The sequence below is a fragment of the Lutra lutra genome, chromosome 1, assembly GCF_902655055.1.
Source record: "Lutra lutra chromosome 1, mLutLut1.2, whole genome shotgun sequence".
Classification (NCBI taxonomy): Eukaryota; Metazoa; Chordata; class Mammalia; order Carnivora; family Mustelidae; genus Lutra; species Lutra lutra.
In genome coordinates this window covers 155,144,077-155,160,721 of record NC_062278.1, presented here as the reverse complement: position 1 = coordinate 155,160,721, position 16,645 = coordinate 155,144,077, and the positions used below count along the sequence as shown (strand labels likewise).

General features: G+C 45.1%; 1 protein-coding gene across 12 annotated transcripts in view; it reads left to right on the top strand.

Annotated features, from left to right (window-relative positions):
- The window catches only part of XYLB (xylulokinase), a 65,219-nt gene that overhangs the window by 36,226 nt on the left and 12,348 nt on the right, over positions 1–16,645 (top strand). For 4 of the 12 annotated variants that reach the window (XM_047740349.1, XM_047740387.1, XM_047740449.1 and 1 more), the window contains 4 exons: positions 3,702–3,760; positions 4,287–4,374; positions 6,976–7,070; positions 12,284–12,690. In XM_047740349.1, the coding sequence (XP_047596305.1) occupies positions 3,702–3,760; positions 4,287–4,374; positions 6,976–7,070; positions 12,284–12,361 (320 nt within the window). In that variant the 3' untranslated portion in view covers positions 12,362–12,690. Of the gene's footprint in view, positions 1–3,701; positions 3,761–4,286; positions 4,375–6,466; positions 6,613–6,975; positions 7,071–8,849; positions 10,548–12,283; positions 12,691–16,645 lie in introns of those variants that run through there. The other 8 variants (XR_007129316.1, XM_047740360.1, XM_047740400.1 and 5 more) reach the window with 5 other exon arrangements.

The window sequence follows — 16,645 nt, the reverse complement described above, 5'->3', positions numbered from 1 at the left end:
GTAGTACTGAATGAGTAACTGTGTCTCAGTGTAGACAGCAAGTCTAGGTTGCTGTCTACAGGTCCAAGGCCCCTCCTCCCAGTGTCCCACCCCACCTGCCCTCTCCAAGCTGCAGAAGTAGATGACGTGACAACAGGCAGATTTAAGTTGAAACTTGTGAGCATTAGATAAGCTTTACAGCTGGAGTCCTCCCTACAAAGGCTCTCCACATGCTAAAATCAGCAGCATTTCATTCTGATTGGAAGATGAATGCAGCTTATTTCTCTGATGGGTGATTGCCTGTCTCTTTCCATGTCCGCCCCCTTAGCTCAGTATTACTTCAAGTTCTGATTCCCCTCAAGACCTCCAGGCCCCCTCCCCAGGCAGCAACCCATTTTGGCTGGAGGGCATTTCTTTTTTTTTAAGATTTTATTTATTTATTGACAGAGATCACAAGTAGGCAGAGAGGCAGGCAGAGAGAGAGAGAGGAGGAAACAGGCTCCCTGCTGAGCAGAGAGCCCCATGTGGGCCTCGATCCCAGGACTCTGAGATCATGACCTGAGCCAAAGGCAGTGGCTTAACCCACTGAGCCACAAAGGTACCCCGGAGGGCAGTTTTTTATCTGGGGGTCAGATGCTGCTCCTGATCAGTGGAAGTGGGTAGGGACAGAGGCTGAGAGTCCTGAGTTTCTGAAATCACTGGTCTACTGTCAGTGTGTGAGGGCTCCTGAGTCCCCTCCAACACTTAACATTAAGCACCTTTGAATCCTTTGCTAATCTGAGGGATGTAAACTAGTATCTCAGTGTTACTTTCATTTGCATTTTTTAAATTAATAATGATTTTGAACAGCTTTTATAACTTTGGGTTTTTTCCTCCATGAATTGGCTGTTTGTATCTTTTACCATTTCCCCCATATTGGATTTCCCATCTTTTTCTTAACAATTTGCAAGAGTTTGTCATATACTTCGAATAGTACTAGATCCTTGTCAGCTTTCTGTGTCACAAGTATCTTCTGTCATTTATCTGTTATTCTTATTTATAGTGTTGGCAGCTGAACAGAATTTTGATTAAATTAAATCTGCCAATATTTCTTTTTAAAATTTATGCTTTTGAGATACTGTTGAAGAGGTTTTTCCCCTCTTCCAGTGCCACAGAAATTTTTTTTACATTTTGTTCTGTTCGTGTAACTTCCACATCTAGAACTTCTGGAGTTCACCTTTGTGAATGGTGTAAATCAGGATCCGGTTTAATTTTTTTCCACATAATGGCCCCGTTCCCTTTTCCTTCACTACTTGTAGTGCCCTCTTACTCATTTATCAAGTTTGTGTGTGTGTATGTATATATATATATATATATATATATATATATATATATATATATATATATATCTGCATCCCCTTTGCCATTCCATTGGTTTATTCATCTGTTCTTGGGACAAACCATCATTACGGCTTTGTAGTATGTACTAGTTGGCCAGGTCTGCATGACAAAGTACCACAGACTGGATGGATCAAACAACAGATATTTATTTTCTCACAGTCCTGGAGGCTAAAAGTCTGAGATCAAGGTATCAGCAGGGTTGGTTTTTCCCACGGTCTCTCTCCCTGACCTGTAGATGCCTGTGTCTTCACATGGTTTTCCTACTGTGTGTCCTAATAGACTCTTCTTATAAGGGCAGCAGCCATATTGGATTAGAGCTCACCCTAATGGCCTCATTTCAATTAACTACCTTTTAAAACATGTATCTGTCTTTATATAGTCACATTCTGAGGTACTAGGAGTTAGAACTCCAACATACAAATTTTGAGGGGACATAGTTCAGCCCCAAACGTCTTAATATCTAATATAGCAATTCATCCCTCACTTTTCTTTTTTCATTGTTGTCTTAGCCATTTATGGGTCTTTATTTTTCCATAAATATACTAAATTGATTCAGTTCTTTTATAAAAAAAATCCAGTTGGAATATTTGTTTAGGTTGCCTTGAATTTATAAATTCATTTGAAAAAGTTGACACTTTTATAATGTTAGTTCAAATCCATCCAAGACCATGGAACATCTTTTAATTTACTTAGATATTCCTTTTTGTACTTTAATAAGTTTCCATTTTTTTCCACATAGATACTTCTGAATTCTTTGCTAAGGTATTTCCTGGCTACATTGTATTTCTGGTTGCCATTGTGAATGGCAACTATCACATTTGGTAATTGATTGTTGCTAGAAATGCCATTGTTTGTTATAAGTTGGTTTTTGTATCTGGAAACCTTATTAAACTTTAATTAGTGTGCTTTTTTTAAATTTTTCTAAGTAGGTAGTTTGTTATCTATAAAATAATGGTAGTTTTATTTATTTTCTTTAAATCCTGATACATTTATTTATTTTTCTTGCCTTATAGGCATGGCTAGTATAATTAGTACTATGTGACAGAGTAGTGGATGATATTAAGTCTTTGTTTTGTTCCTACTATTTATTATCTATTGCTATGTAACAAATTTCTTCAAGACCTAGCAGCTTAAAATAACAACGAACATGTATTATCTTACGTGGTTTCTGTGGGTCAGTAATTTTGGATTAACATAACTCAGTCATTCTGGCTGAGGTCTCTTCTGAGGTTGAGGTCAGTATGTCATCTGGGGCTGCAGTCATCTGAAGACTTGACTCAGGCTGCAGGATCTGCTTCCCAGGTGGCCAGCTCACACAGCTGTTGGCAGGAGTCCCCAGAGTGAGGGATCCAGGAGAGTCATCTACAGTAGAACAGGATAGAAGCCTCAATGTCCTTTATGACCTACTCTTGTAACTCACACTTCACCTTTTACACAATATCCCACTGGTCACAGGAGTTGGCCCTATCGACTGTGAGAGGGAACAACATGAACCTAAACATATCTGGAGGCAGGGGTCATTTGGAGGCCATTTTTTTGAGGTCTGAGAGGCACACCAGTCTTAAAGAAAATAATTCTTGGGCTCGGGGGTGGCTCAGTGGGTTAAGCCTCTGCCTTAGGCTCAGGTCATGATCTCAGGATCCTGGGATCAAGTCCCCAGTCGGGCTCTCTGCTCGGCAGGGAGCCTGCTGCCTCCACTCTCTCTCTCTCTCTCTGCCTGCCTCTCTGCCTACTTGTGATCTCTCTCTGTCAAATAAATAAATAAAATCTTTTATTTTTTTTTTAAGATTTTATTTATTTATTTGACAGAGAGAGATCACAAGCAGGCAGAGAGGCAGGCAGAGAGAGAGGAGGAAGCAGGTTCCCTGCTGAGCAGAGAGCCCGATGCGGGGCTCGATCCCAGGACACTGAGATCATGACCTGAGCCGAAGGCAGCGGCTTAACCCACTGAGCCACCCAGGCGCCCCTAAATAAAATCTTTTAAAAAAATAATAATTCTTAATGTTTCTATGAAGAATGACGTTTGTTATAAATTTTAGATAGATGGCCTTTATTAATTTAAGTAAGTTTCCTTCTATTCCTGGTTTGTTGACAGATTCTTTTTTAAGTGACTAAAAAAAAATTGAAGACAGTAAGAGGTTAGTGGGGCAGCAGCCTCACACGCAAATTACCTGTGACAAACCTGCATGGACAGAGCCAGCTTTGGATCTCTTCTTGAGTCCTGTGTGATAAGCAAGAGGCATTGGCTCAGTATAAGCCCTCTGTGGCTGAAGAACTCTGCAAAAGCCTTTTTTGTCTTGGGGAGATTGTTACAGCTATCAATGTTTTCTTCTTCCTTTCAGTGCCCAAGACAAAGATTCTGGCCACCGGAGGGGCATCTCACAACAGAGACCTCTTACAGGTATGTGATGATAGCAGGCCAAGCAGTAGGGCCTCTTCCATGTCTGTTACTTCTAAGAGCCAGACGCTGTCCTTATTGGACTGCCTCTGTTCCCACTGCTACAGATGTCTGACCACCAGGCTATCACATCATGGGGCTGTCAGTGTCTTACTAGGACACTGAGCAGTTTGGGATGTAGCCTGAGGCTGTGTCAACTATTGACTTATAATATACCTGTCTTAGATAAAAATTCTCTAAAAGAAGAGCCCAAGTTGGGAATTCTTTTATAAGTGGATTGTTGAGAAAGTGCTCCCAGGAGACAGTGAGGGGGGCAGGTAGGGCCAGGGGAAATGCTAAGGCCCCCAGGCCACCCTGACTCTATTATTATTAGGGTGGCATGGCCGAGTATACTTCCTGTAAGGCCGTAGAGGTGGAATGGAAGGCATCAGAAGACACATGAGGAAAGAGAGCATAGAAAATGTGTGCCAAATGTCTGTGTTCCCTCCGAGGAATGGCTTACCCCAGTAAGAACCTCCCTCCTTTTCAGGTGCTTGCAGATGTGTTTGGTGCCCCAGTGTATGTCACAGACACTGCCAACTCGGCCTGTGTGGGCTCTGCATACCGAGCTTTCCATGGTAGGTCGAGGGATGGAGAGCAGAGGCTTCTGGAAGAGTTAGGGCACTGGCTGGACTAAGGGGGATAGAAAGGGGGAGATTGGAATGTTCCCAGTCTTTAGGAACATTGGAGTCTTGGGCTTCAGTTTCATTTTTCTCCCACCTAGCAGGCAAGAACCAACTTCAAATCTTCTGTTCTTTTATTCTGTATTTAAAGTGGGGAAAGAAAAGTAGGTTCCTAACTGAATGAGGCTTGGTCACACTCAGGCTCAACACAGGGACATTGGGAAAGGACGTGGGACATGCTTGAGGGTACATGGGGGTGGGTCTGGACAACTGGTGGGCAGGAAAGGTGGATGAAGTCCAGGGCCATCATTTCAGCAAATGCAGGAAGTGGAGACAAAGCTGAAGGCTTCAGAGCCAAACAGTCCAGTACCCTGGACAGCTCCATGAGAGCCCATCGCTCTGATGCAGGCCTTGCTGAAACTCCAATCTCCCCCTTCCAGGCAGGTTCTCCTGGGAGCTGCCCCTGCCCACAAGGGGCCCATTTAGTCAATCTGCCCTGTCCTCTGCTGGCTCCGACTGCTCCTCCAGCTGCCCATTTATCTCAAGGGCTCTCTTCCCTCTGGCAGTTCTATTCACGCATTTACTCTTCGCTTTTTAACACACCAATTTAAACTTACATGTTTATATCAACATTGAGAATTAATCAGGGACCAGATCCTTCTCTTAATAATTAACCTCTTACTCTTTGACTCCCCTCCCTCCCTACCCTGTCTACCTCACCCCACCTCATGCCACCTCCTGCGTCAAGATCACTGGGTAATTTATTTCCAGATTGTGTTTTTAATTAAACTTTATATCATACTGGCTTTTATTTGCATTTCCTTATGAATTTCTCTCTCTCTTTCTAATTCTGTGCATTTTCTTTTTCCTTTTTCTTTTCCATGGTAGTTTTGTTGGACTCTACAACCTAGATAAGTTTAAGAGGGAATTTAGTAGGTGATAATTTTGGAGGCATTACATAGCCAGCATGGACTTTGTCTTACCCTCTAAAAGAATGCTACCTTCTGGGGCGCCTGGGTGGCTCAGTTGGTTAAACATCTGACTTTGGCTCGGGTCCTGGGATTGAGCCCTGAGTCAGGCTCCCTGCTCAGCGAGGAGTCTCCTTCTCTCTCTCCCTCTGCTCTTCCCCCCACTTGTGCTCTTCCTCCCTCTCTCTCTCAAATGAATAAATAAATAATATATTTTTTATATATAAAAAATATAGGACTCTTAACTTTAAAATACTTTCTCTCAGCACCTTGAAAATACTGTTCCATAATCTTCTGGCCCTTAGTGTTGCCCATGAGAAGCTCAGGGTCCACTTCTCACTCCTCCTCCTGCTAAAGTGGGAAAGGCGCTGCCCTTTAGGGCCTCCACTGCTATGTGACACTGCATTTCTTTTTTATTTTTCCTTTCCTTGCCTATTGTGTTGCCAGAGGTTACCTAGGGCAATGCCCCACTCTGCCCTCTAAAACTGCAGCCCAGGCAAAGTCCAAGCACACCGGCCCTCACCCTGAGGTGTCTCAGCCACTTCACATCTGTTCTCCCAGCTGCGTCCAGGGTGAACCTCACACATAGGCGGTCTCTGAATGAATGGACAAGGGACCAGTGTCTTTTGAGCGGCGTCTCTGCTGCCCCCCCCACCCTGTTCCCATGCAGCTCTAAGCTGAGATATCCCAGCATTTTCTTGGAAACTAGGCCTCATGTCTTCCTCAGGCCCTGCCTCACTCACGGTGGTCCTGTATTTCCCTGACAATCTGATAGCACTCCTTAAAGACTGTCTAGAAATTCCTCACTTTTCCTGTCCACTGATGGTATCCTTCCCTCCTTCCCAGCCCTGTGCTCATTTGCTTGGGAATATTTATTGAGTGTCTCAGGTATGCAGGTCTGTGTGAGGCCCCAGGACTCTTCTGGAGACCCAGTGCCTGGCTTCACAGAGCTTTGGGCTCAGCAAGGGTGGGACCTTAAATCTGGGGCCAGAAATTGTACGAAGTCTCTGGGGACAGCAGATGGTACTTAGGGGTGGAGGGTTAGGGAGCCCCGAAACAGGTGACATTGTAAACCACAGGTTGTCTGAGAAGAGCATAGGTCCATGAAGAGAGGAAACGGAGACTCTCGACACAGTGAAAAGGCTCTGAGGTAGAAGGAATCCTAAGAAGCCTGGGGTGGCTTCAGTGCCCTGAGCCATGGGAGCCAGGTGAGGGAGGAGAGGCAGGCAACTCCTCCTGTCAGGTGTGGGGTGGGGGGTGGTGGTGTTAGCTGCCCTGCTGGGACAGCTGCTGTCTCAGTGAGCAAGACAAAGTACGCCCTGCTGGGGAGAGGTCCGCACATCAAATTTCTCTCTCTTCCCTCTCTTTTCTTCTCTAACAGTTTTACTGAGGCACAATTTATATGACATAAAAGTCACCCAATTTTAAGTGTACAGCTCAGTGATTTTTTTAGTAAATTTACTGAGTTGTGCAACCATCACCATAATCCCGTTTTAGAATATTTTATCACCCCAGAGATAAGATGCTATTTTTAGTTAATGTCTTCATTTGCAACATGCACTGATGTGAAATGAGCTTTCCCTTCTAGGCCTTGCAGCTGGAACAGACGTGCCCTTTTCAGAGGTGGTGAAGTTAGCCCCAAATCCCAGATTAGCTGCTACCCCAACCCCAGGAGCTTCTCAGGTGAGAGACCACCAGAATCTGGTGGTAGTCCTTTGCATTGTGAAAACCAACCACAATTAACTCTTGAACAACACAGGAGTTATGGGTGCCAGTCCCCTTGCAGACACAAAAATGTGCATATAACTTTTGATTCCCTCAAAACCACTAATAGCCTACTGTTGACCAGAAGCCTTACTTATAACATACCTAGTCAATTAACACACATTTTCTATATTATATATGCTACATACTGTATTACTATAATCAAATAAACTAGAGAAAAGAAACTGCCAAGAAAATAATAAGCAAAATGCATTTACCATCTACTCTATTGAAAAAAAATCCACCTGTAAGTAGACCCACACAGTTCAAACCCATGATGGTCAAGGTCAACAGTAGGTTCGGTTCTTCTTTCCAAAAGGTAAGTTTGGCTCTGTCACTTAATGTTGAAGTTGATGTGTTCAGCTGTCGGGGAAATCGTCCTTTTTGGGTTTTAATTGTCAGGGAAACAGAGCAAAAGGAGCCAGGTTGTCAGCTGAGATTCACAGATACTGCTGATTTTATAGTCCCAGGGGTCAGATCGATTGCTGGGTATGTCTTCAGTGTTCCATATGCCTCAGAATGAGCCCTTATACTTCGAGGGTTACAAAAGCCACAGAAAGACTGTCACTTATAAGTGTAAGACGTGCTGCATTTCTAGCCCTCAGATCTGAAGTCTGGATCCAAGACAGGTGTGCAATTCCCCAGGCCAGGAAATCCCCCCTTGTTACAGCTTAGGTTCTCTGGAAAGCAGACCCTGAGATGCTAATTGGGGTGCAGGACATTTATTGGGGGTGCTCTTAGGATCTACATCCGTTGAGGGGGAAATTAGGAGGCAGGACAGAGCAGAGGGAGGAGGTGAGCCATGGGGTAATCCCTGTGGAGACCTCAGCCAGCCCTAGGGCAAGTTCTGAAGCTGGGCTGACTCTTTGGACTCTAACCTAGCTGGGGTGAGGGGGCTGGGCCGTTACACCTCATGTCAGCTGGTCTCTGTATGCAGGCCACCCCAGAATGGGGTAAGGCAGCGCTCTCTAGCCAAAGCCATCCCCAAAGCAGGCTGTCAGCTGAGGGCTGGACTAATAAGGTCTTCGTTCTTAAGGGGCAGTCTGGGTGGTAGGCCACCACATCCAGTATACCTCTCTTCCTATTTGCAGAATGTTCTTGCAGCCCAGGGGCGGGGCTGTGCAAACAGAGGGCGTTATTACTGATGCAGCAGGCAGTAGGGGCTTCATGCTTGTCCCAGATTCTCTTGGCCCTCAAGTGCCATGGGACGATATGGAGTGGGCCCAGGAAGATACTGTGCACACACTGTGTCTGTGTCATAACTGAGTGACCCCAAGCTTAGGAACTCCCAAATTATAAAGGACCTGCAAGGCAGATCTGCCCAACCTTTGCCCTCGAGGGAGACATTTTCTGTACTAGCCTGGTCAGCAAGTAAATTTTCCCTCTGCCCTGAGGACGACTCTATCTCTATCTGCCAGTGCTATTTGCTGTATAAACATTGAAAGGATAGTCTGCAACAAAGGCTGTCACCGGACATGTAGACACACCATGGAGAATTGTCTCCCAACCTATCTTGGGCCAGAAGCTCCCCGTTTCTGGGTGACCACAAAACCCACACACGTAGATGTGCCCTAGCTTCTCTTACTTTGTCCTTAAGTTGTGTGTCCTTACCTTTAAGAGGCAGCTCAATGCTGTAGGAAGATCTCAACTGATATAAAGGACCGTTAGGTTTTCATTCTTACCTTCCCTGTCCTACAGCATGTGACCTTCGTGTGACCTTGAGCAGCATTTCTCATCTCTGAGCCTATTCGTCTGTGAAGTGGGGATAACATCTGGTCCTGCCTACTTTCAACCCGCTAACTGTGAGGCTTAAAAAGACTCCTTGGAGGGAACCTGGATGGCTTAGTGGGTTAAACCTCTGCCTTCGGCTCAGGTCATGATCTTGGGGTCCTGCGATGGAGCCCCACATAGGGCTCTCTGCTTAGCAGGGAGCCTGATTCCCCCTCTGTCTCTGCCTGCCTCTCTGCCTACTTCTGATCTCTAAAAAAAAAAAAAAAAAAAAGACTCCTTGGCTCGAATGGCTTTATTATGTAACAAGAAGTCTGACTGTAGTCATGGGGCTGGTTCTGTGGTTCCACAATGTCGGGGCTCTAGGTTACAGTGCCTGCAGTTCTACAGATCAGCAACGGACAATGGCAAAATGATAACCACCTATGTCACTTACAATTTTCTAGAAGTCTCATTTAAAAATAAAAAAAGGAAAAAAAATAAATGACTAACTTCAAATATATTTTTTATCTAATCCAGTATGTCTGAAATACTGCCATTTCAATGGGCAGTCAATAAGAAAAATTGGTAATGTGCTATTTTACATTCCTCTTTTTTGTAAGAAGCTTTTGAAATCTGATGGGTGTTTAGTCTTGTAGCACTCGTCCCAATTCAAGTGCTTCCAGGCGTATATGACTTACAGCTCCTGTGTTGGGTAGCCCAGCTCTCAGTGTACTCCAGGTGACCCCAGGATGTCTGCAGCTGCTCCAGACATCCCACTCCCCACCCCACACTGTATCCATAGGCAGGACTGAGAGCCTGGCATTGGGCAGCCCCTCCTCACACACTTCTTGCTCATCAGGGAGAGAATCCTGGTCTGCTCTCTCAACTCTCAATAGGACCAGGCTGCCGCTTGGTCCTATGGTCACACCTGGTTGTAAGAAAGGCTGGGGTAGGTTCTGGCTCTTTTGTCCTCTAGAAGGAGGCCCATGAGGGAGAAGGTAGTTGGAGAAAGCTTTAGGGCGGCAGACAACTGCATGTGTCTCCTTACAGGTAGCAAACACTGTGTGTGTACCACCACCTTCCCTGGCTTGCCCATGACAGACTCACTAAGGGCTCCTGGAACTCCATACCCTTCAACCCAAGGGCAACGTCAGAATCCTTTGGAATGCCAGGTTGCAAGCAGCAGCAGGCTGTGTCTGTTGGTGGAATGACCTATTGGAGGACTGGTCTGTAAACTCCTTGGGAGTGGGGGACCATGCTCTGTGTTCTTTCTGTGGCATGTACAGCAATGGGTGTGCTCAATGGGAAACTCAAAACTTTTCTGCCCGCTCAGCTGAATATTGCAGTTTCCTCCTAACAGAGGAGGTCCAAGCTCTCTGTGAGTTCTCTGTTCTCTGTCACCTTTACTGAGCTGCCCCAGATGCGCCCGAGTGGGCCCTGGGTACATAATCAGTGACTAAAGCACTTGAGTTTGGAGCCGATTAAGTGGGATTGGCATGAGCGAGTAATGGCATTTGTGAGTCGCAAGGAAATCTGGGTCCCTTGGTTAAGTGTTGCTTGTCTATAAGACCCCGTGTGCTGACCGGAAGTGCCCACATTTCTCAGGCAAGGCTTATTGAGTCACGGATGAAAACAGCTTTTTAAAAAAAAAGGAGGGAGGAAGGAAGGTTAAGAATATGGAGTTGTGGGGCGCCTGGGTGGCTCAGTGGGTTAAGCCGCTGCCTTCGGCTCAGGTCATGATCTCAGGGTCCTGGGATCGAGTCCCACATCGGGCTCTCTGCTCAGCAGGAAGCCTGCTTCCCTCTCTCTCTCTGCCTTCCCCTCCGTCTACTTGTGATCTCTCTCTGTTAAATAAATAAATAAAATCTTTAAAAAAAAAAAAAAGAATATGGAGTTGTGAGGGGCACCTGGCTGGCTTAGTGGAGCACGGGACTCTTGATCTCGGGGTGCTGTGTGTGAGCTCCACATTGGGTGTAGAGATTATTCAAAAATAAAATCTTTTAAAAAAACCCTTTTCCCTTATTGGTTTTTGGTTTGGGTTGATTATCCAGCACACTGCATATATAATTTTGTAGCCCACTTAAAAAAAAAAAAACAAACACTACAGTACAACATGAGTATTTATATTCTTAAAAATGAACATATACATTATTTTTAATGACTGCAAAATATTCCGTTTGGCCATAATTTACTTGTGATTTTATATATCTTAGAGCAGTTGCTTCTAGTTTCTTTGTTTTTTGTTTTTGTTTTTACAAAAGATTTTGCCCATTTACTTGAGAGAGAGAGAGAACATGAGCAGGGGGAGCAGCAGAGGGAGAGGAAGAAAGAGGCTCCCTGCAGAGCAGGGGAGCCCGATGCAGGGCCTGATCCCAGGATCCTGGGACCATAACCCGAGCCGAAGGCAGATGCTTAACCGACTGAGCCACACAGGCGTGCCTTCTAGTTTTTAAATTACTGTATTGAAATTATGTGGGTAAAAGTTTGAGAAAAACTTTTCCTATTCTGCATGAGAATTTGAACTTTGGTTCAACTACTAGCTCTGTTTCCTTTGGAATGTCAACGGTATTACTATGCAACATCGACAATGTAAAAATGGCCTGTAAGTGGGGCACTGCATCTGGAGGGGGGAAAACCATATATGCCTGATGGGAAGTCATACTTAGGGCCTCCCTGAGCCCAGTGATGTCTCATGGACACGTGTCTTGCCTGTGGAGTTGTTACAAGAGATATTCCCGTGGGGCATGAGGTTTCAAAGCCAGGGTGCCTCTTGCACCTGTACCATGTGGATTTCACTCCCTTGCATCTGAGCTGTAGCATAGGTGGCAGGGAGACCCTTTCCTGGACACTTGTGCAAACTGCTGTTAGGACCACTACATTGTCTTTTGACTCAAGTTTGTTTATCCAGTGTGCCGTACGGGTTGTACCCTGAGAGACAGAGTGTGTGTGGCCCATGGTGGTCTTAGGAGATTGGACAGTTAGTGGTATGGCACCCTACATTTAGGATGGTTTCCTTAGGAGAGCTTTGTAGAAGTAGAATAACTGGGCCAAAGACTGGGCATTTTCAAGCCCTTTAATACCGATGTACGGTCAAGTTGATTTCCAGAAGGGTTGCACCACCAACTTCACCAGTTGTACAACAAGATATGGCATTTCCAGATATCTTCACCAGAATTTTTAAACATTTTGTAGATTTGATAACAAGCTTTTTGGTCCTGATTTGCATTTTTTAAAAATCCTAAGCTGTAGGATTGGGAACTACTAGCGTTTCGTCTTTTGTGAATTGATGCCTCCTTTCTTTTGCCAAGCACAAACGCTTAAATTGCAAGTACATGGCATGCTAAATTTTAAAATTGCAAGTTGCAAAGAGATGAGAGGCACCTCTCCCTCCTCATTCTAAACTGCTCTTTCTGCCCCTCCAGGTCTACGAGGCCCTTCTCCCGCAGTACGCCAAGCTTGAGCAGAGAATCCTGTCCCAGACCCGGGGGCCTCCAGAGTGAATTCCTCAGGCCCAAGCAGCCCTGTTGACCCTGCCTGCCCAGGCTCACGGATCCCACTTTGAGACGTACGTGCTCCTCCCGGACAGCAGGGATCCTCTTCCCTGTCCTAAGTGACTCTGCCTGCCCGTCTGACTCCTCGTGGTGCTCCGACCCTGCCTAGGACTGCCTGGAACCCACCTTAGCGAATCTTCCTGAATGTAAATGGGCTGTTTCTGATTCTGTGCCCTTGTGCCTGGGGCAGGAAAGCCTCTGTCTTCTCCTGTCCTTTATCTCGGGGGGGGGGGGGGGGGGGGGGGGCAAGATAAAGCAGTGAGTCTGGGATATATCCAGTAAAAATTGTGACTTTGCCCCCTTTCAAATGCAGAAGTAAAGTGAATACTTTAGGTCTATAAGACCCCGTGTGCTGACCGGAAGTGCCCACATTTCTCAGGCAAGACCTAAATTGGGTGAACGGTGGAGACAAAGCTGTCCCCCCGTACCCCGACCCCAGCAACCTCTTCCCCAACTCTCACTCTGGCTTCTCCTCCTCAAGCTGTAACCCACAGCCACCCTCCCCCTCTGTACTGTGACCCTGCAGTCCATCCTCCTGCCCCCCACCCCAAACAGATCTCAGCTGCTGCCTCCCTCCTCATTTCAGGGTCTGAAGGGCTTCCTAGTAGCTTCCTTTCTTGTCTTTCCCTTGCTCACCCCTCCAAGTTTTTGCCCTTGTCACCTTCCAGCATCTGCCCCTTCATCCTTCGTGATCTCTCCTCCCTCCCCATGCCCACCTTTTGTAACTCACTGCCTCTTACCCAAAAAGCTTGATAGGCCTAATGACCAAGCTTTCTGTCCCCCCCCCCCCCGCCCCCATCCACCCTGCCCACTGGCTGCCTTACTCCCCAGAACACCAGACCACTTACAGGAGCCCTCTCCCAGGTGGTACAGGGTAGCACCTCCCTCCCTCCATCCCTTCCTTCAGGAAGAGTTTCCCTAATTCTGGATTTTGTTGATTCTGTTTCTGTTTTGTCATTTAACATATTCTCTATATTTTGTATTTCCTATAAATTGGTGATTGAAGGGCGCCTGGGTGGCTCAGTGGATTGAGCCGCTGCCTTCGGCTCAGGTCATGGTCTCAGGGTCCTGGGATCGAGTCCCGCATCGGGCTCTCTGCTCAGCAGGGAGCCTGCTTCCCTCTCTCTCTCTCTCTCTGCCTGCCTCTCCGTCTACTTGTGATCTCTCTCTGTCAAATAAATAAATAAAATCTTTAAAAAAAAAATTGGTGATTGGATCTAAGACAGAGCTCTTCAATCTCAGTGCTATTGACCTGGAGCTGGATAAGTTTTGGTTGTGGGGGCAGCGGGGTCACTGGCCTTGACCCACCAGACGCCAGTAGCATGCCCTTCCCAAGTCGTGACAATCCAGAATGTCTCTAGGCATTGCCACGTTACCTCCTGGTGGGGATAGGAAGACAAAATGGCCTCTGGTTGATAACCACTGACCTGGAGGCTTGATCTGATGCACGTGTGATTATTTGCCTGTTTATGTCAGACAGCTTCATGAGGCAGTGGTGTATTCTTCCATCAAGAGGCACATATGTCTGGTTTTCTCTCATTTGAGGGATGTTCATGCCTAGCTCCATTAGTTCACTAGGGATACAGTCTTGTTATCCCTCTTCATTTACCCGGGATTCTTCTATGTGACAGACATTCCCTATCGACTTACCCAAAAGAGCTAGGAGAGGCTGGGTAAATAGATTTTTTCCTCTGTTCACCAGTTTTCAAAATAATGGGTTGATTCCCAAGCATCGTCTAACAGCCAATAGGTTTTTGTTTTTAGTGCCAATAGGATACATCTAATATATTTTATGTATTTTAATCCATTATGGTAATTATTTCTGTCCTTGCCTTCTTTTTGATAGTCATTCTCTGCAACTTTTCTCCTGCTTTCCTGATCTGCCATTTCTTCTTACTTACTGGTACAAACACTCTGTGTAGTCCTTAATGACTGCTGGGCCCCCAGTTTTTATCCTCGTCCCTCTTTCTCTCCCATTTTGTCCTCTTTTATTGGATGATTTCGTCTCTTCTTGGGTTTCAGCCACTACTTATAGGCCAGGAGCACCGATCTTTGCTTCCATCCAGAACTCTCCTGAGAGTCTACCAGAATTCTCACTCAGAGGAGTACTTTAGACTCTACTTATCTTCCTTTGCCCTTCCCCAAACCTCCTCCTCTTGTGTTCCTGTTTCAGTGAACTGACCCCACTGTTCATCCATCCATTGATTGAGGAACCCAAACCCCAAATGCAGATGTCCTCCCCCTTTCCCATGTCAGATCAGTCACCAAGCTGAGTTTGGTTATTCCTTTGTTAACTCCTAAAGCAGTCCCTTTCTCTCCTTCCCTCCTGTTTTACTTTGGGCCCCTTTATTCCATGTGCAAATTATCACAAAAGCTTACAGATAAAGTCCTGTGTGATCTGCTTCCTGCAGAGTCCCCCCAATTTTACCTTTGCTGCAGGCCCTTGCCTAAATTGGAACCTCAGTTAAACCAGACTACTTATGGTTTCCACCCAGGGTGGAAAAGTGCTGCAAACCAGGACTGAGACCTGGTCGATCAAGGCAGTGGATAGGTGGACATCAAAGGAAGAGATTTAGAAAATGAGTGGGACCAGCGGCATCTCTTCTGAGAGAGATGAAGTCGTCTTGAAAGGACGCGGTGTCCCTAGCAGGCTTGGTGGATGAAGGGAAAAAAGAAAACAGAAAGCTGAAGATAACAGCCTATCAATAGCAAGTCAAAGATTCAGAAGAAAATGGACAACTTCCCCACCCCTAGTTCCTAGACATTACTTATTAAAGACACTTTACAACATTAACCAATTGAAAAAGGTTCTCTTGGACCAATAAACAGAGAAAGTCACTCGATCAATCCATTTTACCTCTGCCCCCAAAGTGTTACGTGTTATTGCAAGCATGTCAACATAAATAGAACAAGGAATTCACTGTGTATACAAATACAGGAAGAAAACAGAGTGAGAATCATAACTTTTCAAGCCAAGGAAATACTCCAAAATAAAGAGAACAAAAGAGAGTATACCATAACAACCCTCCAACATGAACTCTAAAATAAATTTTGGAACAGTTGTGGATAGGAAAGATACCACAGTTCAGAAAATTTAAAACTCAGAATAAAAATGAAAAAGCAACAGGAATATATGAAGAGAGAAATGACCAAGCTTGGGAAACAATTTGAGTGAAAAATTAAAATCATCATAGATAGGAAGACAAAATCAATAGAGATGACTACAAGTATAGTAAAGCATATAGAGGTTGGGAATGACAAAAGCTAAGAGAACAAAAAATGCAGAGGAAGAGCTGAAAAGGTATAGAACGAAAATGATAGGTAAAGAAGTAACACAGGCAAAACTGGAGCTCCCAGAAGCTACCAAAAAAGAAGACAGTGGAATTGGTTAATAGTTAAAACTGCTCCAGGAGAGGGATGCCTGGATGGCTTAGTCTGTTAAATGTCTGCCTTTGGTTCAGGTTATGATCCCAGGGTCCTGAGTTCAAGTCTTGTATCAGGCTTCCTGCTCAGCAGGGAGCCTTCTTCTTCCTCTGACAAATAAATAAATACGATCTTAAAACAAAAAACATGCCCCAGGAGAAATTTCTGAAAAAGCACAAAGAAGACCTAAATCTTTATCTTGAAAGGGTCCCTTTGTTACATAGAAAACTTGTAGATTTTGATGCAGAATGATGAATATGCTAGCAAATTATTAAATTTTGAAGGTGAGGGAAAAAACCCATCTGGGCCAAAAGAGCTAGTTTCTTACAAAGGAAGGGTCAAATTGGCATCAGACTTCTCGAAAAGCAAGTAGCAATGGAGCAACATTTTCAAGAAGTATAAAGAAAAACAAAGAAACTAAGAATAAGTGTTTTGTATCAAGCTAAGCTGTCCTTTAAATATCAAGGATATGTATATATATTTTTAAGATTATTTATTTATTTATTTATTTGACAGATCACAAGTAGGCAGAGAGGCAGGCAGAGAGAGGGGAGGAAGCAGGCTCCCTGCTGAGCAGAGAGGCCAATGCAGGGCTCAATCCAGGATCCTGAGATCATGACCCAAGCCAAAGGCAGAGGCTTAACCCACTGAGCCACCCAGGTGCCCCGATATGTGTAAGTTTGAATCATGTGAGAGCTCAGGGAAATACTGTACTCATAACCCCTCAGGATCTTACTTCAAGAGAAGCTTCAACCAACTAGAAGATGATTGGGGAACATCAGCAAAAGGACTGGTGGTAAGCATTGAGTA